This window comes from Lactuca serriola, chromosome 8 (genome assembly GCF_051521515.1).
Source record: "Lactuca serriola cultivar US96UC23 chromosome 8, Lser_US96UC23_V15, whole genome shotgun sequence".
Classification (NCBI taxonomy): Eukaryota; Viridiplantae; Streptophyta; class Magnoliopsida; order Asterales; family Asteraceae; genus Lactuca; species Lactuca serriola.
The window spans coordinates 95,407,220-95,430,379 of NC_136415.1; the positions used below are offsets into that span (position 1 = coordinate 95,407,220).

Sequence of the window (23,160 nt, forward strand, 5' to 3'; positions counted from 1 at the left end):
TTTTTATATGGTATTTTATTTCTATTATGAGACAGTAAATGCAAATTTAATTTGAAAATTAATAAATATATAAATACGTTTTTTTTAAACATTTAAATTTACGATACGCAAAAATGTGTGACATCTTCATTTATGACATGGCCTTTCTTGACAAGGGTTTTAATGATACGCATTGTGTGACATTAACACGCGCGTCGTAAGGTTACAACACGCGAATGCATGTCGTCTTCCTTTATGACAGGGCCTTCCTTAATACGCATTGCGTGTCGTAAACGCGCGTCGTAAATGAGCGTCATAAATGTGCGTCGTCTATAGACGACGCGCAAAAGCGCGTCATTTCTATTTATGACAAGGCCTTCCTTGACGCGCATTTATGCATCGTCTGAGCCTTTTACTACGCGCAATGAGCGTCGTAAAAGGCTGTTTTCTAGTAAGAAGTGGCAGACTATTGATGTTGGGTTTGAACAAGCGCAACCCATTGTTGTTGTGTCGATCTTGGCGGTGGTATGAAAACCCACCCAAATTATTATGGGTGACAGGAAATGAAGAGTTGTAGGCATCATCGTTGAGTTGGCCACCACCATACCCTCATCGATTGTTGTAGCTGCCTCAGAACAATCCTCTGCCACCTTATCGGGAGGAATTAGTGGTTTTGACGTGGATAAGGGATGGAGACGAGGACTCATTCTCGTGAGCAGGATTAGGGATACAAGGATTGCTGAGATGAGTCTCTTCTACATCCAAGGTAGATCACATATCATAGAAGGTTGGGAAGGGTTTAGAATAGCGAATAATAACAGTAACGTTATTAGATTTTGTGGTAAGACCGCTGAGAGCATATATTATCAGATTGTGTTCCTTGATGGGTTCTCTAAGGCCTTGAAGTAAGTCTGCTATTTTCTTGATTTTGTCATAGTAGGCATGAACACAAAGATCACCCATAGATATTGTATGAAGTTCAGTCTCTAGTTACATCGTCGTTGACTCTTTGTTGTCATAAAAGAAAGAGTGACGGTTGAGCCAGACTTTGCTAGCGATTGCTTGAGTAGAGTAGGTTGACGTGATAAGGCTTTGAGACATCAATCTGAAAAGCGACAATTTAACCATGGAATCAAGTTTTCCCATCCGGGATACATAGGAGCCTTGTTTGGTGGGTTGTAGGTTTCATCAATATGATCTAAGACATTGGATGCGATGAAATGAGCCTTGAATAGATCACTCCAAGGTTCATAGTTATGGGTTATGAGATCGAGAATTAGGGGAACATAAGTTTTTATGTTGGTAATGTCATAAGCTTTGTGTGGGGGTTTGGAATAATTTTCGCTTTCTCCTGTTATCGTGAAAACAAAAGGGTGAAGAAGAGAAGAAAATGAGAAAGAAAGAAGGAGGAAGCTTGTGATAGGGATGACATTGGAGGATCGGCTAGGGTAAGGGTAGATTAGACTGATACCATGTTGAGACATCTATCACCCATAAATGAGTAATGCATTACTTAAACATATATGTACAAGATTGCAATGGACCAGATACAAAGAGGGACAATACATACAAGAATAACTAGAAGTGGGCTAGATACAAAATGCAGATACAAATATACGTGTAATCCACTAACAATTTTTAACCAATAACCACCAATTCATTCTTTATAAACTACCAAATAATTCTCATTCGCCTGACCTCAAATAATGGATCAACACCACACAACTCAAACACACTCACTTTTGATTCAATAAGTGACATATACATCCTTCACATAACACCTCACCAATATTCACACCTCAAATCATCAACTAAGTGTTCATGGACATGCTACAATCCTCACATATTCAACAACCATCGTTTTCCAACAAAATTATTTCCACCAACTATACTCTTTCCAGACACCAAACCAATTCAAATGATTTCAATCCTCACAATTTTCAACCTTCCAACCCCGATCTCCCCAAGGGACGATGACTACGATATAAAACTGAAAACTCAACTGTGGCCACTAGAAGAAAAAAACTAAATCCAAGAAAAGGATGGTAAAAGTTTGATCGGAGATAGGGAAATGATGTTAACGCGTGCTTGGATATATGCATTTATAGATGAGAAGAGGGGCAACACCCAATTCACAACAGCATGTTGGAACTACATTCTAGCACACTTCACATGCAAATGGAAATGGGTGAATACCAGACCTATAGCATTGCAAATCAAATGGCACGATCTTAGAGCTTGTTGTACTAATTTTAATGACATCTTAAACAACATCACGGGCATGCATAAAAAGTGGGTTCAACGAATTCAACATTTTAACTACCGCTCTTCAACAACACAAGACCCCTCATTGTGGTAAATCCTTTGGCCATCAAAATTAAAGCATGGCTAATTATACGAGCAACACCAAATTGGGTCCTTAAACCAAAATCGGTTACTCAATCGCAATTCACTATCTTTAACGAACGATAATAACTGTTTAATTACTTGTGAATGAGTAACATCCCGTTTTTTGGTATGTTAATATTTTCATATTTTACTTATTTAGTTTCATTAATTTATTTTAATAATGAAAAGGATTATTAAATAACCTAAAATGAAATAGAAATGGAGAGGATGGGCTGAAAGAGGCATGTTTAAAAATTAAAATGTTAGACTTCTTGGAAATTAAGGACCATTTGTGTCAAAATTTCAAAAGTAAACCCTATTAGGGTTTAAAATGAGAATGAACTCTATTTAACCATTATTTTTGTTTTAGGTCATCCCGAATCCTAAAATTGTAATCCTTTAGGAGTTGAGGCCAAAGAGAAAATTTTCGAAATTCCTGTTTTTGAAGACCATAAAGTAGTGTTTGGACAATCCCCAGTGACAGAATTGATGTTGGCTCTAACTAGGGTGAAAATCGTCATTTTCACTGACAGGTCATAAATTAGTTGCATTGATATCGCATTTTATAAAATCCATAATAAGTTGTACGTAAATCGTAAGGACCTGTAGAAGTAGTCCCTGGAAAGATAAAGGACTAAACTTTTGGAATATGGAAAAATATTACAGCTTTGTGATAGTTTATTTGATTTCCTTCTTTTTATAGTTTATTTTAGCATTTTTAGCCTTTTTTATTATTATTACATTGCATACTCTATCTCATTATTGATCTTGGATCGTATCAGGTACTTTTTATTTTGCATGAGATGTTTTGCAAGCTTTTTGAGTCTCGTTGCGGTTGCAGATTAACATGTTGTTGGGCTTGGTAGGCTTGAGAGCAGTTTTGGGGCTTCATGGATCCATATTGGAAGAATTGGGATTAATGCATTGAAGAATTGGATGAAGTGGGATTATGAAGGTGGGTCATGGACTCTTATTATTGGGCTTGGACTATTCATTCAAAGCTTAAAGATGATTGGTTAAATTTGAATCATGTGAGGTGTTGATGAGACCAAGGGAGTCTTGAGTAGTTGGGTGGAGTAGTGGATAAAAAGAGCCAATAGTGTTTCAACACCATTTGCATGGGTGGGGTTTCACCTGCACAAGTTTGCGAGGGTACCCACACAACTTCATAATTAGGGGCATTTTTGTCATTTGTTTCATCATTTAGCATGGGGTTCGGTTTAGCAGCTATACTTCGATTTTTCCACCATTAGAGCACATTGGATACGATTTTTGAGAGATGCATCTACATTCTTCTCATTCTTCTAGTAATTGCTAATCTCTTGATTCTAGAATACTTTTGTGATTTTTATCTTGTTACCATGAGTGGCTAATCTCTTTATTTTGGCTAACTTAGGTTAAAACCCATGGATATTTGTGAGTTTTGAAGGATTCATGTTATGGTTATCATTTATCTCATGTTTATGATTCTAGTTCATGATTCTTATGATTATTTAATACTTTGATCATGAGCTTGGTACTTGATGAGCAATTGTTAGTTTTTTTCTTTGGTTTAGCATTGAATCAATGAATTTGCTTAAAACAAGGGCTTTATGATGGTAGAAATCATCTCTAGCTTATGGATCATGATACCTTTATGGATGTGTAAGCATTAACATCCTCCAGGAATTATGAATTCCTTCATTCTTAAGGCTAATCAATTCTTTTGAGTTTAATTGCTTCAATTGGGTTCTTGATTATGATTAAGAGGGTGTGTTGTGAGCTTCCCCAATCTCCATACTACCTTTGAGGAATTTTAGCATATCATGCTTCATGATTACTTTAACCAATTTGGGATAAATGATAAACTTACATATTGAATCCTAAGCATAGACAAACAAATATTCATGGTGTTCAATTGCCTTGGTTGACTAATTTTCTCTAATATTTGAGCATATCACCATCTTGCTTAATTGCAAGATTTTTAGTTATTCAAGTATTGTAGTTTTCAAACACTTCACAAAACTTCCCATTTAGTTTAATTGTGATTAGTTAGTTTAATTTCACATGCTCAATTGGATTGCACTGGTGATTGAATACTACCATTTTCCGCGTGGATCAATCGCCTTTTTACTATTATATTATAAGCAAAAGGGTTTAATTTTCTTGGTGGACTTGACAACCCACCAAGTTTTGGCTCCATTTCCGAGGAAATTGGTTATGCCTAGGTCTACAAGAATCGGTGACTTTGGCAGGCGTTGGTGGTGTTAAAGTTATCTTGAAACCAAATGTTATTTCAGATCAAAATAAAATAAGTCTAGTGGTATTTCGATATGTTTAGGGTTAAGAATTGCCATTTTTTTAATCTTGATTGCTATTATAGGAGTGTTTCAAAGTGACTCTGTGTGATTGGATTCACAGGATAGTATTTCAATTCTACTCTGCAAGTCAATGTGAGTTTCTCACTACATTGTGTGATGTTGTGCATCCTTCAAAGTATGCATATGCGAGTCGCACTAGGTCGCGTTAGTGTGTAGTAGGTGTGTGGTATTCACTTAAAGTATCGATGAATAGTATAGAAGGGATCGACATACTGAGTGGGGGATCGGGCGTAGCCATTGTGTCCTAAGGGCTCGACGCACTAAGCAAGGGGGATCGAACGTAGCTGATGTGTCCCAATGGGATTAGGTTCAGGGGATTGGCTTAACCGATGTGTCCCAAGGTATTGACACACTGAGCAAAGGGGTCGGGCTTAGCCGATATGCCCCAATGGGTTTATTGTTGTTTTTTATTTGTTCTTTAAGTTACATGTGTGGTTGTGTAGTTATTGTGATTAATGCATGTATGTTACGGGTAAAGCTTGTATGAGATTATATTATGTATGTGTGAAATTCATTAAGCTTTGTGCTTAAAATTACTTTTTTAGGATCAACATGGAAGAACGTGATGGTACACAATGGCTCGAGTCGGAGGGATAAAGATTTTGATAATACATTGGATTATGTTTTCTTTTGATTTTAAAACTTATAAATTTACAATCGGTCTTTTTGTAATACTTTTATCTTGGGGGTGGTTTTAAAACTTTATTTAATAAAAGTTATGATTTTTAGTTAAACCTATGTTGTTTTAAAAAGTAAAAAAATTTAGGACGTTACAGTTTAATAACTTGTGAGTGAATAAATGTACACAATAATCACGATATAATACTAAAAATGTGAGTACAATAGTCATAATAAAAGAAATAGAACATGACTATAACTATTTTATGGTTACCGTTTAATTGCTTGTGAGTGAGTAAATGTGCACAACAGTCATATAAAATAAATTAAAAGTGACTATAAATGTATTATCAATGACGGTTATCAAAATAAGATAAATACATGTCCAAAAACTCGTTACCATACAATGACAGGTTTGACTTATAACAACGGGTTTTCATGAGTTATAATTTTATACTCACAATTAAACGACACATGTCATACAAGGGACCTATTATGACCATACCCCCATAACTTTTCATTAATGAAGCGACCTTTCCTTACATATTGAATGAAATATTCATGGGGTTTTTGCATGGACAAAATCCTTTTTTGTACTAGCGAGTTAAGTATATTGCTAAAATTATAAAGTAAAGTATATTTCTATAATAAACGAAAATACATTAGTATTATGTTCTTATAATACACTAAAGTAAATCGCTAGTTTTCTACTAGTAAAGCTAGCTCATCGGTTTACATGACCGTTTAATGGGTCATGGGCAACAAAATCTTGTAAAAACTAAAAAGTTTCCTATTGGTTTCTACCAACTTTATTCTAAAACTTGTATAATGATTATTAATGACCTAGAGCGGATTCATTGAGTTCAAATCATTGTTCAAACATATAAATTCATTCTCGTTAACATGCCTTTTAAGATTAATTAATAGAGTAATTGATAAGCATCATATTCATTAATCTAAGCTCTTAAATCATATAAATAACCATTTTGCCAAGGATTTCTTCGATAGAATGGATACGAAACAGTAGAATCCATATCTAAACACCAACGGTTATCAAATAGTCCATCAATTTCGAATTAGGAAGATAAATCAGGGTGATCCTCTATTGATGGAGCTCAAACCTTCAAATCATAGACAGATACCTTAATTAGATGGTTGAGATGGCAGCTTGAATGGAATTGGTGTACGATATCAACCATAAAATAGCACCTCAAATTCAAGATTGGATTTATAAATAGGGACTTCCTTCTTTTCTTCTCCGAAATGAGAGACTAAACCCTATAGGCTTAAGACACTCATAATTATCCTACTTGTACCCAAATGATACCTCAACTTAGACTATATGCTAAACTCACCCAAGTTAGGAAATTTATAATATTAGAAGTTTAACAATAAGAGGATAAGAAACCTTTGCACATTCAAAACCAAAATACCCAAGATTTCAAATTTTTTTAGAATACTAGTTATAACTATGGATAATTCATTATGTACTTCAACATACTTACATACATACAAATACGACTAATAAATATGTGTGCAATTGCTAATAATATTCAATCATCAAGCCCTCAAGATCTTTGATGTCTCGTAAGGGGATGCAGTCATCGAATACAAATGTATTGGCATCCACAACATGGCAAAAAAGAAAAGAAAAAAGACACCCTTAGTCAAAGCTTTGCCACAATTTAGCTAACATAATGTTGACAACAGATCCCATAAGAATCCAACCCATAAGAATCCAACAATTAATCATGCCCATGAGGTGAGACTTGAGAGTAGTGCTAGATGTATTGAACCCTAGGAAGTCCTCATGGCGAGTAGCCTAAAACGGACAATATCTTAATACATGCATCTAAGACATTAAAACTTATATCATATTTAAGTTGTCTGATACTAGCATGAGAGTTTATACTTTTATTAGTTTTCCAACAATCACTCTTTTTCACAATTGCAACTATTCGACAATGTATGTGGTTAACATGTATATTGATGATACTAAAAACTTTTTAAACGTTGCTACTTTAAAGCAAAAGAATAGAATGTTACAAAATCGGTATCATTAAGTGTGTTAGAGAGAATGTTGGATTCTGAATAGGGGTGGATGAGAGTGTAAAACCATTTCCACATTGGCTAAAGTGGGGAGACAAGCATTCCTTATAATGTTGTGGATACGTCTCCTACAAAGACACATTTTAAAAGCAAGAGACAATCGATCACATAAAAAAAAAACTTTATAATTAAGCGTGTTAGATGTAAATAATCCCATGGCCGAGGGTGGAAGTCCTTCTGCGCCTGGTAGCCTAAAGCAGAAATATCTTGATGCGTATGTGCGGCAGATGTTACATCAATCATCATTTGTATAAACTAACATAACGTGTATAAACTAGTTCCCCAAAAAAAAGGTACACATGTGCCTCTGATTCAAAGATTAACCCAATGCGTGCAAAATGAAATAACTCAAATTTCTAAAAATGTCAGTGGTGGTCAATTATTAATCTGAAATCTCATGTTCCATAAAAGAACTACAAAATCTAAGAGATTTAACTGCAGTTTTCCGCAAAATCAGTGAGACCTAGCTAGGATGCCATCACACTAAATTATTACAAAAAAATTTACGTTTTGCTGTCAGTTGCAGCACTAATATGTCAAATTCATCATAAAATTAAATGGAAAAACATCGAAATAAAATCTTCTCAAATTCTTGATAGAAGTTTGATGATCATGACTAACCTTCACTCTGGTGATCCTCCAGCACAATTAGTTGCAACTAAAAACTTCACACTGCAGAAATTCACCATGCGAACTCTTCTTCTTCATCAACCAACAGATCATTACCATTTTTTTCATCAAAGAAGGCTGGAACACACACACCAGCAGCTGCAACCAGGAAGCGGCTTCTATTTTTCCACCAATTTTTGATTATATAGAAAGGGAAAAAGCAAAAAAAGTATTCAGCACTTTCTATAGCCGTTTTATTTCTTATTGATTCTGACTCCATTTTCGAATGATTTTGTACTTTTGACTTTTTTTTTTCATCTGCCTTTAATATTTCTTGTTCGGCTGCTTTCTGTGCCGCCTTCTTTTCTGCAACATTCTCCGCCTCTATTTGCTTGCAGTTTTCAGCATGGGCTTGATTAAACATTCTCACAAACTTAAGCAAAGTGTCAACAACTGAAAACAATATCACAACTTAAAAACTGGAAATCAATTTGTAACAAATGAATATTTGATCATGAACGTAATTTGTTCTGATAATTGATTTACCTTTTTCATACCGGCATTCTTTAGGGTCTTCTCCAAAGTAAATAATTAACGCATCCACACTTTTACCCTGTGTAAAGTGCAATGTTAAAAACTGGGATACTTGTAGCAATGTTTATATTTACAGGATTTTTTATACCTACCAACTTTGAGAAAAGTGGGGTCTCCAGGGACTTCACTTCAGGTTCCGCAGAAGCAAGAAACTTTTTCAGAGACTGAACACGGAAAACCAAAATAAAACATTTACGTTAAAGTTAAAGTAAGACTCTCATTCACAGCTAAATCCAACCCAACTTTTTTATAAAAAAATAAAATAAGAAATATACATATAAATATCTGAGCATATTTTATTTATTTATTTTATAAATATAACATCTAACTATTAATTAAGAAAAAATTTATAAAAAAATAAATTAAAAGGAAAAATAAGAAAATTGCATGACATGTTTGGTTGCCAAATAGATGGAATACAGTTCCGAGGATCCAATTCCATATATTTATATAAAAAAAAAAACTATATTTTAAGTAAAAATGCAAAATATGATCAATTTTTAATTTTTTATCATTGAATTCCATTCCATTTCCTACCAACTCATGATAGATAGACTGCAATTCCTTGCTATTCCAATTCCCTCAAATTATAATTCCTTTGATTGGTTCCATTATGGCTCTTATCAACTTTATGTGCATACCTTCCGAAATTTTTTAGACACATGTCCATCTTTTTTACACAATTTCTTTTCTTGGACTACTTTCTCTAATCCTTTTGAAATCGTTTGCATCTCTTCTGCCATGGTTTTTATCCGTATCTGAAATAAACATATCATTTTAATAAATAAAAAAAAACTAAAGCAACTTTAATTAAAATAAATAAATATACATGAATTTCACAAAACCTTTGATGCAGGCTCCAAGCTGCCAAGTTCCTTGGAAAAGTCTAGGAGTTCAGGTAGTTTGTCTGCAAGCACCTAACATATACAGCAAAGATATGTACCATAAACAAAGTGAAAGAAACACAACTAAATAAATAAAAAGCCTTACCTTACAAAGATAATGCATGAGAGTCATTTTATTGCTCTTGGCACGTGTTTCATTAAGTTTTAATAGGCTGTCCAATCTGAACCCAACCGCAGCACCTAAAACCAAAATAATTAGTTAGTTTGCCATTTCAAAAAAAAAAAAAAAAAAAAAAAAAATCTAGGATATTGCGTTTGGTGTTGGATCTGATAGGGTTTTTGGTGGTTGTTTGGGAATGGTGAGAAAGAGGGAGACGGTGGCAGAGGACGGTGTCTTGAGTGGTTTGCACAGCACAAATGGTGTACGGGTGGTGGAGCACTGATAGAAGAAGTTGTGGCAGCCTGTTTAGGTAGAATGAAAGATGTAGGGAAACAAAAAAAAAAGAATATTGGTTTTGTGATGGTGGTTTCCGGCGGGAGAAGGGGTGGCAGCCGGCTGATGCGGCGCCGGCGATCTTGCCGGAGATGAAGAAGAAAAAGTTGAGAGTGAGAGAGTGTATCTGAAAGGTGAGCTAGTGGGGGTGGTATTAGGGACTTTTTCATTTTCTAGAAAAATCATAATTAATAAAATATAATAGTTAGATTATAAACATATGAACAATAAAAGAAAAAGAAATAGAAAGGGTATTATAGTCATATCATCCCCAGCAGGGACGATATAAGGGACAGTCTGAGTTAATTTTTGAAAACAGAGACTAAACGTACAATTGAGCATTTGGACCAGGGACGATTCGTGTAATTTACTCAAAAATAAATAAAATAAAACTAATAGTAGTAACTCACCTCTTTTAGTTCCCTGGTTCAAAGCATTCCCAAGAGAAAGAATTGTCTGCATGACTCTCCTCAACTTTACAGAACTAATAAGCTGATATAATCACCATCAACATGTATAAAAAATAGTAAAATTTAATCTGATCTTATTGTCACTAAATAACTGCATAATTAAAGTGACAGATAACTAATAACTTGCCTGTTCTACTGATAAATATACAATGTTTATGCTTTCCCTAAGTTCTGAAACCTAAATTTGTAAAAAGAACAGTAAAGTTAGAATAAGGTAAACATATGAAAGCAAGCACTACTAGAAAACAAAGGGTTTTGCCACAGAAAAATAACTACTGAAAATTTCCGTAGGTAATTACTTACATAATACCAACGGAATTCCTACGGAATGGGATGCCCTAAGTTAGTAACGAAATAACTACAGAATAGCTACAGAATAATAACGGAAGTGCATCCATAGGTATTCCGTTGGTAATTACCTACAGAATAGCTACAGAATAGCTACGGAATAGCAACGGAAGTAAGGCTGTAGGTATTCCGTAGATAATTAGCTACAGCATAGCAACATACTACCAACAAAAAAAAAATAGCTACAAAATACCAACAACTTTATTATTATTATTATTATTCCCATTATTATTTTTTAATATTCAGGTCGTATATTTTTTTTGATCGTTTTGTTTTAAATATTTAAAACACAAAAAATTAAAAACCATACTAATAGTACTAATAATAATAATAATTATAAACATAATGATGATATATAATAATCGTAACATAATTGTAATGAATGTTTTTAACACACAAACAAATGAACAAACAAAAAAAATAATGTTTAACACATCAATAAGGTAAAATAATATACATTTAATGTATGAATAATGAAAAATTATGATAATTAAGGGAAATATGTATATTTGTATAAGTAAGTGTATGTATATATTTATTTATGTATGTATGTTAGTATATGTATGTATATTTATGTATGAGTATGTATGTATATGCGTGCTTATGGATATGTATGTTCAATATATCACGTATTTGTGAAGAAAAATGAAATGAAAAAAACGACATTATACCCATAAAAAATAGAAAATAAAAAAAACTCGTAGGTAATATGTAGGTAAATACCTACGGATTACCTTTATCCGTAGCTAATCCGTAGGTATTTGCCTACGGATTACCTACGGGTTTTTTTATTTTCTATTTTTTTTAAGGGAAAATATTGTTTTTTCAATTTCATTTTTTTTCACAACATAATTATACTTTGATTTATTTGTTTTCACCAACTTATACATAACGTAAATTACATACAAAGGTATGCATCGTTGGAACCCATTACTGATTCACAACTTTATTATTCTTTTTTTATATATTATAAATGAAAATTATTTTTATACACAAATACAAATAAATACACATATTTACATACAAACCATATGTATGTATTATGTTTAATATATTGCGTATTTGTTTAATAAGGTTAATTGTTGCTCTATAACAAAGATAAATAGCTTTTTGTATCATATATAGTACTGAGTTGTAATGATGCACATTCTTCTACATACGTTTATATGATGTATAACTTTGTGAAAACAAAGCAATCAAAATATAATGATTTGTGAAAAAAAAATGAAATGAAAAAAACGACATCATACCCTTAAAAAATAGAAAATAAAAAAACCCGTAGGTAATCCGTAGGTAAATACCTACGGATTACCTTTATCCGTAGCTAATCCGTAGGTATTTGCCTACGGATTACCTACGGGTTTTTTTTTTTTTATTTTCTAGTTTTTACGGGAAAATATTGTTTTTTTAATTTCATTTTTTTTCACAACATCATTATACTTTGATTTATTTGTTTTCACCAACTTATACATAACATAAACTTACATACAAAAGTATGCATCGTTGGAACCCATTACTGATTCACAACTTTATTATTCTTTTTTTATATAGTATAAATGAAAATTATTTTTATACACAAATACAAATAAATACACATATTTACATACAAACCATATGTATGTATTATGTTTAGCATATTATGTATTTGTTTAATAAGGTTAATTGTTGCTCTATAACAAAGATAAATAGCTTTTTGTATCATATATAGTAGTGAGTTGTAATGATGCATATCCTTCTACATACGTTTATATGATGTATAACTTTGTGAAAACAAAGCAATCAAAGTATAATGATTTGTGAAAAAAATGAAATTACAAAAAAACGACATTATACCTTTAAAAAATAGAAAATAAAAAAAACCCGTAGGTAATCCGTAGGTAAATACCTACGGATTACCTTTATCTGTAGCTAATCTGTAGGTATTTGCCTACGGATTAACTACGGGTTTTTTTTTATTTTCTACTTTTAAGGGAATTTTTTTTCAATTTTATTTTTTTCACAACATCATTATACTTTGATTTATTTATTTTCACCAACTTATACATAAGATAAACTTACATACAAAGGTATGCATCGTTGGAATCCACTGATTTACAACTTTATTATTCTTTTTTTATATGAGTGCACATATTTATTCAAAAAGTTAATTGATTTAAATTATATTTTTTAATGAATAAAAAAGGTGAAATATATAATTTAATAAAAAATTATAATATTTGTACAGTGTATTAAGTATCTTAAAAAAACAAGATATAGATATTTTCGAATCATATTTAATTATAATGCATTGGTTTAAAATTTTGATATATATAAAAAAATGTTTACAAGTTGACCTGATAATAATAATAATAATAATAATAATAATAATAATAATAATAATAATAATACATAAAATGAAAAGAAAAGAAGTTAAAAGACGATGCTTTAGTTAATTAGAGTTGTATTGTTTGTTTTTTTTTTAAATCTTATTTAATTTACCATTAAGGACACAAATAAATAAAAAGTATTTTATTAAATTCAGTAGGAAATCCGTAGGAAATCTCCTACGGAATACCAACCGAACGAAAAAATTAAATATCCCGCTTCAATGAAATTTTTTAGGTTAATCCCCCTTTATCTTAGTTTCCTGATCTCTCCCACGTCGCCCCTCCTTCTCCTTCATCTTCCTCTGCCATCGCCATCACATATACATCTACCACCGGTCCAACTTGCAGCCACCGATTGATTGAACATCCGCTTTGTTTGAATGCCTTTTTGCCGCTACCGCCAACGATTGAGCTCCATCTCTGATATCCGTCTCCGATATCCCACTACCACAGTCACCGTCTCCGATATCCGCCACCGCCAACGATTAAACCTCCGCCTTGTTGGAAAGCCTTGTGGCCGCCGTCATCTCCGAGTTCTTCATATCTCATCTACCACGGTTAGATATTGTACCGAGCTCCGTCTCCGATATCCCATTACCATCAGTTGCAAGTTTGCCCTCCAACCGTCGTTGTCGCACACCACCACCACCGTCGCTGTCCTACACCCTCATTGTCGACACCTTCAGGTATGTATTTCGATTTCAGTTTGCTCACACTTGTACAAGACTCCAATTTTTCAGAACTGTAGTTTACGTATGGCATTATCTCTAAATCTTGCTTTTGGTACATTCTAAGTTAAATAAATTGTTTGTGGTTGTATATATCTTAAATTTTGGTTGCATATTGTGTATATGCTAAACTGTTCATTCTTTGGTTTTATGTAGCTCTTCTAACAGAGCAACTTTATGTGCTTTCTTTCTTTTATTGTATTAGATTTTATTTCCTCTACATTTGATGTTATTTTAGACAGCCAAAGGACATATTTACACTATAGCTTTCCCATTTGGATTTCATGTTTTGAAATTTTAGATAATATTATAAACCACACAGAACATATTTACACAAAATGACAATCTGTTTTATGGGAGAATATGTTGAATTTCGACAAGTTAAAACTTAAAACGATTTAAGATGAGCGCCACAGAAAAATTTGAAGCAGCAACAAAATTTTCAAGATGTAGAGAAACAAAAAAAAATAAGTGCCACTAAAAGCACAATACAATGGCACAATAAGTAATATGCCACTAAAGGTAATTTTATTTGTAGTGAAGGTTTAGTTAATTAGAATGATAGGTTAAATGTTGCATATAGATCGAAACGACATCAAATAAAGAATGAATGTATGCAAAGAGATTCACTAGAGAATGAATGTATGCAAAGAGATTCACTAGGATGTAAAGTATAATGGTATAATGGATAAAAATATAGTATGTTATTATTATGCATATTAAAAGTAAAGTACATTGCTATCATGGTTTAAAGTTGAATTACATTTGCTAACTTTATGTGTTTGTCTTGCTATTTTTAGGTTAATGAGTTGCGACAAAAAGTGTCAAACATGCAACAAGCCATTGATGAAAAGCAAAGTCAAATGGATTCGCAAATGTAACAAATGTGAAATGAAATGTGATTGCAAGTGCAACGACAATTGGCGGCCTTTATGAAACAAATCAATTCGTCCGGTTATCGACAAAGTATTTCTTAGTTTTTGTTATAGAACACTAAATGAATGTTATGTTATTGACCGGTTCTTAGCTTTTGTCATTGTATTGTAATGGTATTTTGAGTATTTGAATGTATAAATGGTATGCTAATGACTATTTTAATGGTAATGAATGTAATGGTATTTGACTATTATTTTAATTATTTATTTGGTTTTTTTAGCATAAAATTTGGATATTTTTTAACTTATAAATTTAATATAGCAATAGATTTTTGACTAAATTGTAGGAAATAAATATTATGTAGAAATTATAAATTTAATATAACAATAAAAAGTGGTAAAAAAATCATAGAAAATTTATGGGAAATACATATTTTGTAGGTATTCTGTAGGAAATAAAATCCAATAAAGACTGTAGGTAATCTGTAGCAAAAGCAGTTGGTAGGTATTCCGTATGAAAAGATGTTGGTAGGTAATCTGTAGGAAAAGTAGTTGGTAGGTATTTTGTAGGAAAACCAGTTTATAGGTATTCTGTAGAAAAATAATTCGTATGTATTTTGTAGGTGTTTCGTAGGTAAATAGCCCGTAGGTAATCTGTAGGTACTCCGTAGTTAACGTGTTCCGTAGGTATTCCGTAGTTAAATTTGTAACAGAATATTCCGTAGGAAATGCGTAGGAAGGTTTGTAGCTAATTTGTAGGAAAAAATTACCCACGAGGGTTTTCCCTACAACCCGTTTTTTGTAGGACATCTGTAGGTAACGCCTTTTTCCTACAGATTTCCTACCAATTTTGCTGTAGTTAATTACTTAGTTTTCTAGTAGTGAAGAAAGGCGAAGAATAATATCTCCTGACCTCCTCTCTAAATTTTATCATATATGAAAAAACTACGAGTTTCGCTCCCCAACGTGGAACTTTCATTAGCTCTAAGAAGAACTGTTACAAGAAATCAGATATTAAAATTTTATATTTTGGTCCCCAAATTTATTGACATAATAACAATATTAAAAAAAAAAAAAAAAAAAAAAAAAAAAAAAAAAAAAGTACTATGTACCTGTTCACATTTGCCCAACATCTCAGGTTCTCCTTTATAGCCCTAAGCATATAAAATGTAAGTTATACTATGAATAAAAGATATGGGTATGTAATGTAATGTAGAATAAAAATACACCTTAAGTAGTTCCATCTCCTCCTTTGTAGGACAGAACTTTATAAGCTTATCCACCTGATCAACATCCATTGCTAATTCATCCAAATTAAGGACATGTTCCTGTTAAGTTTCACACCGTACTAAACCATTAAAAACATTTATCAGAAAACCTAATTTGTGATTAATTGCATAATGTTTTCAGCTTACCATCAATTCAGGCAATGGTGTCTTCACCTTTGAAAGCATGCTTTCACAGTAATATGCCCGGCTATGCTCAATCTGAGCGCAACAAGTGTGAAATATCAACAAACCTTCCATACAAAGATTTCACATGCAATAAACAAGGAAAATAAATTATTACCAGTTGTACTTTTTTGGGTTCATTAGATGCTTTGGATTTTGCTTTTGATGCCTTGTCAGAATTCGGATTTGATGCTAACAAGAGTGTTTCAAGTTCTGACATATCAATCTCTGGTGGCTTCAGCTTTTTTGCTGGTTGAGTTTTTACCGCAGATGTCATTGATAAAACACACGGTTTATTTATAGGAGGTGGTGGAGATGGAGCAGTTACACCGCCTCCTTTTGAACCTGGAGGTGGTGGTGGAGTTTGTGGACCTGCACCGGCTTGTTTGATTCTATTAACTGGAGTAGGCAGTGGTGGTGGCGGTGCTGGGTTTGCTTTGGGTGGGGGTGGTGCTGGTGGTGGTGAAGGACCTGATTTATGTAGTGGTGGTGGCGGCGCTGGTGGTTTTGGTGTTTGTGGTCCTCCTCCACCACCACGAGGAGGAGGTGGTGGAGGAACATGCAAATCCACACTGCTAAACATTTCGTGAACATTACCAAATGCTTCTACCGGGACCCCCCCTTCTTCAAAACAAGACAAATCTACTGGGATCTTAGAAGCTTCAGGGACCATTTCGGAGAAAAGAAGCTTCATCCAATAAAAATTACTTTTATATATATATATATATATATATATATATATATATATATATATATATATATATATATGGTTAGGTTAATCATATATGCACACACAATAGATAATAGAAACATTTGAACCTAACTCTCTCTCTCTCTCTCTCTCTCTCTCTCTCTCTCTCTCTCTCTATATATATATATATATATATATATATATATATATATATATATATAGTTCACAAGTAGTATGAATGAAAAGAAATATGAAAGGTTTTCTTTTGTGATATTAGCTAGAAAAAAGGATCAATGAAATTATTTTTGATGTTTAGTGATCTATTGAACACAACTTAAGTAACTTATTGAAAAGATTTCAGATGGTTTCTTACCCAATTATCTCATTAATCCTAAAAAATAGTATGTCCTGTGACTAGGAGTAACATGAAGAAAAGTACCTCAGCTTTGAAGTCCTTAGGAAATTGATCCTTTTTATCCCAAGATATATCGACTTCATCACGATTCAGCATCAATGTATTCGATCTGAGGAATGCAGTGTTGAACATGGCACGATAAATAATCGTCTCTTTCAGCAGATCATCATTTAAGTTAATACACTCCAACACAATGTCACCTTGAATATTGCAATTAATATCAATTTTAACCAGCTCATTTTCTGCCTGAAATGCATGGAAATTATAATCTATCAGAATAAGAAACGTAAACCTAGAAACATAATGGTGATATATCCTACCTGATTGTAAGACCGGACATTCTTACTCCTCCTTGGGGTTGAGAATAAAAGTTTAGAGGTTTTATCAATTTGTAACAACGGATCTCGTCCATAAATTCTAAATGCAGGGCAACAACCTCCTTTTCCATCAAAATCAGGAATCATTCTGATTATCACACAAGCTAATTTAAGTGCTTTATCTGGTGGAGGCCATTGTTCATCAGCATTCCTCTTTGACACATACTGTAAGTACCTCAACTGAGAAGCAGTAGGATCCAATCCCGTCATCAGGGGTAACTTCTGAGATGGGGCCTGTTTGAGAACCATCTCAAGAGCCCTACTTTCAGAAGTGAAATGCTTTCTGTCAAGTAAAAGAGCAGCCAACATGAAAGACAACACAGGCCAACCACCAAGCTCACTGTGCATTAGCACAATGTTATGTTGTCCAAATGAGAGCCAGCTTTCACTTGATTTTAGAAAATGGCGGATCACTTCTATTGTGAGCACAGGGCAACCTTCATAGTCCCGAGGGTAGTCCATTATAGTAAGATAGTCGTCTGCTAAAACTTGGTGGATCTTGTTTATTGTATTTCCTTCTCGTAAATTCATAATCATAGGTGAAAATTCAGGGTTAATTTCTTTGAATTGAGTTATGATTCTCCTCATGTAGCGTTTGTATTCTTCTTGTTCCCAGGTTTCCGTTCTGAAACAGGAGTCAAAGACTATACACCAAATGGGCGCGCGTGTCATCAAATCAAACAGAAACCAAGTTCTAATCTTGAATATATTCAAACTTACAAAGAAATTGACCACACATTACAAACACCGAGTTATACACACATGATGCTCGCCGCTAATATATCTACTAGAAAATGTCATAAGTTTAAGACAAAAACCTTATAATAGGATAGATGATGACCTTGAGAAGGTTTCCCCATACAAGACCACTTTCAGTTACTAATTTTGTCCAAATAATCACACTTCAATATAATACCACAATTTCATAATCCGACACTATTAAAACTGAACGATAGACCAATATTCATAGAATTTTTTTGTCGGGGAAATTCAACTACCTAATGCATCAGACTCCCAAATTAGAAGTAGCATCTTTAAACTAGATAGAAGTGAAGTGATGATTAAAAAAAAGGAGAAAAGTTTTAACATAAAAGGTAATCGTACTACATACATAATTAGATACGCATATCAAACTAATTACTCCATAGAAGGGTAAATAATTACCGTATATTCTTTCAAAGACATCGACAATTCCATCGGGCATCATCTTATTTCGAAACAAAGCCATTCGAATTCACTGATTTCTGAAGCTCTAGAAACAATATTGATAAATTCCCCAGGCACGAAGGAATTGTTTGCTTCAGAGAGAGAGAGAGGACATAAAAATAACAGTCGACCTTGTAACTCGTAACAACTAACAAACTTTTATTTAGGTGCCGATATCTTAGGAGGTGAGAGTTGTGGAAACTGGCAGGGGCGGAACACAAACACAATAAATAGGGGGGCCGTAATCAAAATTTTAAAATATGTATAACAATATTGACAAGAAAATTTTGTTCAAAATTATGCACTCTAAAAAATAAAACTTATATCTATAGCGTAGTATTTCTTATAGATGTGGAACACGTCGATTTAAAGTCTTACAAAATCTTTTCTAAACTAATTTTTTCGACAAATTGTCTTTCAAAGTAACAAAAACCAAAAAATCATCCGAATACTAGCTTTTATATTTTATTCTTTAACCTTTTTGAAATTATAAGACACACACTAAAACTAAATACCATAACATATACCTATTCTGATTTTAAATAAGATACACATAACCCATACATAGATAGATATTATGATGATTCTAACTTTTTATTTCACTTTTACAATATGGATACAATATATAATTTAAAAGTAAACAATAAAAAAATTTAAATTATAGATAATACTTCTCTTTCTACAAGTCTAGCCTACTACCTACATCACACTTCACGAGTCTGCAAGGTATGGTCTAAAGATATTTCATATCTATTAACTCAAAGATATTGCTTTTGGTGGGAGAAGAGAAAGCAAAAAGAGAGTACCCTTTTTTAGTCTCGAATGGAGAGTAGAGAAGGAGAATTGAAATCAGATGTTCTTAACCTCAGGTTTTTTTAAACTCCGGCAGAGGGCACTGATCAATGGAAATCAGGCGAAAAGTTGTAATCGGCGGGGATTTTCTTAAACTCAAAGTTCAAGTCAAGAATTGTATAAATATGGTTAGAATTTTGATTAGTTTTTATAGGGTTTTAGTTTCCTAATTTTCTTTTTCCTAATGAAACAAGATCTCTTTTAGTTTTAGCAGTGAATTTCGGATCTTTTTGGGTATATCATGACTATTTTGTTTACACTTTTTGATAATAATTAAGTTTTTTCATTGAATGAAAAACAGGGGCCAAATTAATAATTTTTTTACTGTTGGATAACTTTATAAATATATGATACATATCTGGGTATTAGGAAGTTCAAAACCACGGGGGCCATGGCCTCCCCCAGCCCCTCTTACGGTCCGCCACTGGCAAACTGGGAATCAGTTTGAAATTCCGAACTCTCTGGGAAAAATAAAACCTGTGAGATGGAGATTGGAGAGGACCAGAAGTAAGCAAAGTTTCACTGAAATTGTAAATTCTACAAAACCATAAGGACCATTTCTGTAAGTATGACATCATCTTTATGGCAATGCATATGTCTCCGTGACGAACTACACCAAACACAAACATCGTTTTAGTCGATCTATGTGTTAGCTCCGAGTTTACCATTGGTATTTATAAGTATTAAATTAAAATTTTATTATTCATATTAATTAAGTATAATATTAAAATTTTATTATTCATATGTGATACGTTAACAATTTATAGCTAGTATCTTTATTATCTTATAAAAGAAATCTCACTATTTCTATAAATAGATTGAATATAATAATATTATTTTTTTAAGACGTTCAAACCATTAAGCTAATTGTACAAGTAACGATTAATAAAATAATAGTTTCTTGAAGTCGTACAAAACATAAAATATAAAGTACAATTAATCAAAGCATGTATTTTCTATGGTAGGGCTTTTGACCCGCCCATCTTCTCTTCTCTTGGAATGCACAGTCTATCCTTTTCTTCCTTTGACTCAGAAACCCTCATAATTAGCACTTTGAATTGGCCTTTCAATAATTGAATAATATATGAGACCCTCTCCCCATATCAGTCCATACCTAGGTAAAAAGGAATCGAATCTTAGTCATCACTCCTCAGTCGATTTCAAAACATAACTCTATATTCAAGGTAAGCAATGATTTCACTCCTAAACCTCCCTCTCGATCTTGATTTCAAGCTATAAACCTCACTCTTTATTTTTGGTTCGGCTTTTGTTGATTTTGGGTTATGTTTGGCAGGGTATAGATTTTGGGTTGAAGTTGTTACGATTTCAAGACCTAAACATCATATACATAAACCACCACTCTCCATTCAAGGTAAGCGACGATTTCATGCCCCGAACCTATCTATATTTTAAGCCCTAAACCTCAATCTTCCATTTCAGTAATTACAGGAACTCGATCGTTTTTTTCAATAATTTGATATCATTTTCTTTTGTTTTGATCAAATAGATGGTGCAACAATGCATACTAGTAATTTTCTTTTTTAATCATTCGCCTTATGCAGCTTTCAAAGCTAGAGAGTATCTTGATAAGCCTGCAATACATAAGACAATGATGAAAGTATGTAAGTTATATCTTAGATTTCCTATATAAATAGGGCTAACGTTATGTTGATGTCATCATGTTAGTGTTTTTCTTCTTAAAGAATAGAACCTTCTTTTTTGGGCAGACAACCTGTGTGTAGTCTAAGTGACATTTTTATCATTTTACATGCCGTTCTAAATTTTGTCTTTAAATCGACTGGAAAAATCATATTTTGAAGGTGGAAATATTAAAGGAATAGTTGCAGAGGGAAAGAGAGTTGAGGAAACTGCTTGAGGCTGGATGCACAATGTCAAAGAAGATGTTACCTTTACCAGGCTCCATTGATGAAAGTATGTTACAGTCTTTTCTTAAGTCTTTTTTTGGAGTATTTTTTTTTCATTTAATTGGAGGTATGGCATGTTTCGGCAGATCTATGTGTATTGTTGTTTAAATTTGAGGTAGGAGTATGCTACTTCTCAAAGTCAGAAAGGTAATAGTTTGATATCATTTTGGCAATGAAAATTTTAAGCTAACCATCTTAAAATGCATTTTATTTTCGTTTGTTTAAATTCTACCAAGACTATTTTTGTTAAAATCTTAACCATCTCCTGTAACTATCACTTTTTATGATGTGTTTGTGTTAACTTTAGCTTTGAGAAACTCGAAGAGGATTCTTTATTGCTTACACTTCCATATAGTTGCTCAGTTTATAAGTCGAAAACTAATAATGCCGATTGGGCATAAGGGTGGTGACGGTGAGGAAGGACATTCAGCAGGAGGTTGAAATATGTGATTTTGAAAGCATCCATAGAGGATAATATTTACCGAGGGGTTAGAATAAACTGGAATTTAACATTTTATACAAGCAATAATGCATTAGGAAGTGTTATTCAAAGTCAATGAAATGCACATGCAATTATGGTATTATCATTCTAGCTTACATTCTTAACAAGATCACCATTTGAACTTGTAACAAGATCACCATTTGAACTTGTGAGATGGAAGTTGGCTTTGTTTTACGGTTATTGGTAAATGAATAAGGTATCCAACATCCATTCTAACCATTAAAACTCCCAACTAAATTTACAATTACCTTATTCTAGAATATACTAGCTTTTAGTGTGACCCATTAATAAAGTTTATCTTGGAATGTCCTGAATCATGTTTATACAAAAAATTACAGATTTTACTAGCTTGCTTCCAAAGGGTATAACAGTCCCTTCATCTTTTCAGACCGTGGGCTATATGACATATTTTACACAACTTTTTTTTAACTCGAAAATATGACATATTTTCATTTTTAACATGAAAGTATGTACATACTTTTTATCCAATAATATATTTTTATTTTTAACACAAAAGAATAATACAACTTATGTATTTGATTACGTGCATCTCATAATTATGATAAATAAACAAATTACGAAGCAATACTATCTATATATTATTCAAATAAAAATCAACCCATATGCACATATATAATTTACCAACCACGTGTTATCAATTAAAACCTACCGTCGTTATCATAATATTTAACTTCAAAAAAAACTAAAATAAACAATTTTACAGATTTCATGTAACAATAAATTTCATATGTTGTATATGTTAGGTAAACCCAATCAATGGTCAATTAATACTTCAAGTCAATCAATGAACAATTAATATTGTAATAAATTTCATATTTGAATAATCGTTATTTTTTAATTTGTTATGGATAAAATAAAGTGTGTGTGTGTGTATATATATATATATATATATATATATATATATATATATATATATATATATTGTGGGTTGTATAGTT

At 32.6% G+C, this 23,160-nt stretch overlaps 2 protein-coding genes and 1 long non-coding RNA gene across 5 annotated transcripts; 2 read left to right on the forward strand and 1 right to left on the reverse strand.

Annotated features, from left to right (window-relative positions):
* Positions 1-7,818: 7,818 nt before the first annotated feature.
* LOC145067183 (formin-like protein 18) lies at positions 7,819-19,020 on the reverse strand. The gene is made up of 16 exons (XM_079014378.1): positions 18,881-19,020; positions 17,660-18,360; positions 17,340-17,585; positions 16,352-16,921; positions 16,198-16,269; positions 16,012-16,110; positions 15,895-15,936; positions 15,696-15,776; positions 10,593-10,643; positions 10,406-10,487; positions 9,648-9,742; positions 9,503-9,574; positions 9,299-9,415; positions 8,750-8,821; positions 8,610-8,676; positions 7,819-8,516 (listed from the first exon to the last, which is right to left on the reverse strand). Exons 1-16 carry the CDS (start codon positions 18,942-18,944, stop codon positions 8,137-8,139), a joined length of 2,811 nt encoding a protein of 936 aa, XP_078870504.1. The 5' UTR covers positions 18,945-19,020; the 3' UTR covers positions 7,819-8,136.
* Positions 13,439-15,036, forward strand: LOC145071261 (uncharacterized). The gene is made up of 2 exons (XM_079018176.1): positions 13,439-13,865; positions 14,708-15,036. The coding sequence occupies exons 1-2, from the start codon at positions 13,560-13,562 to the stop codon at positions 14,786-14,788; spliced, it is 387 nt and encodes a 128-aa protein (XP_078874302.1). The 5' UTR covers positions 13,439-13,559; the 3' UTR covers positions 14,789-15,036.
* Positions 19,021-20,821: 1,801 nt separating the features above from the next.
* Positions 20,822-22,363, forward strand: LOC145071264 (uncharacterized). 3 transcript variants are annotated; one of them, XR_013690335.1, is made up of 5 exons: positions 20,822-20,958; positions 21,069-21,146; positions 21,282-21,392; positions 21,595-21,846; positions 22,102-22,363. It is a non-coding gene; the product is annotated as an uncharacterized LOC145071264 (long non-coding RNA). The 3 variants fall into 3 exon arrangements; XR_013690336.1 differs by lacking the exon at positions 22,102-22,363 and having other exon boundaries at positions 21,282-21,396; positions 21,595-22,086; XR_013690334.1 differs by lacking the exon at positions 22,102-22,363 and having other exon boundaries at positions 21,595-22,086.
* Positions 22,364-23,160: the final 797 nt, after the last annotated feature.

Excerpts from the sequence above, each read along its gene's own strand:
- LOC145071261 (XM_079018176.1), top strand. The coding sequence starts at position 13,560 with ATGCCTTTTTGCCGCTACCGCCAACGATTGAGCTCCATCTCTGATATC. Across the intron at positions 13,866-14,707 it reads CTCATTGTCGACACCTTCAG|GTTAATGAGTTGCGACAAAA; the intron begins GTATGTATTTCG and ends TGCTATTTTTAG.
- LOC145067183 (XM_079014378.1), bottom strand. The coding sequence starts at position 18,944 with ATGGCTTTGTTTCGAAATAAGATGATGCCCGATGGAATTGTCGATGTC. Across the intron at positions 17,586-17,659 it reads ATGTCCGGTCTTACAATCAG|GCAGAAAATGAGCTGGTTAA; the intron begins GTAGGATATATC and ends CATGCATTTCAG. Across the intron at positions 16,922-17,339 it reads TTTTCTTCATGTTACTCCTA|CTTCTTTTCTCCGAAATGGT; the intron begins GTCACAGGACAT and ends TATTGGATGAAG.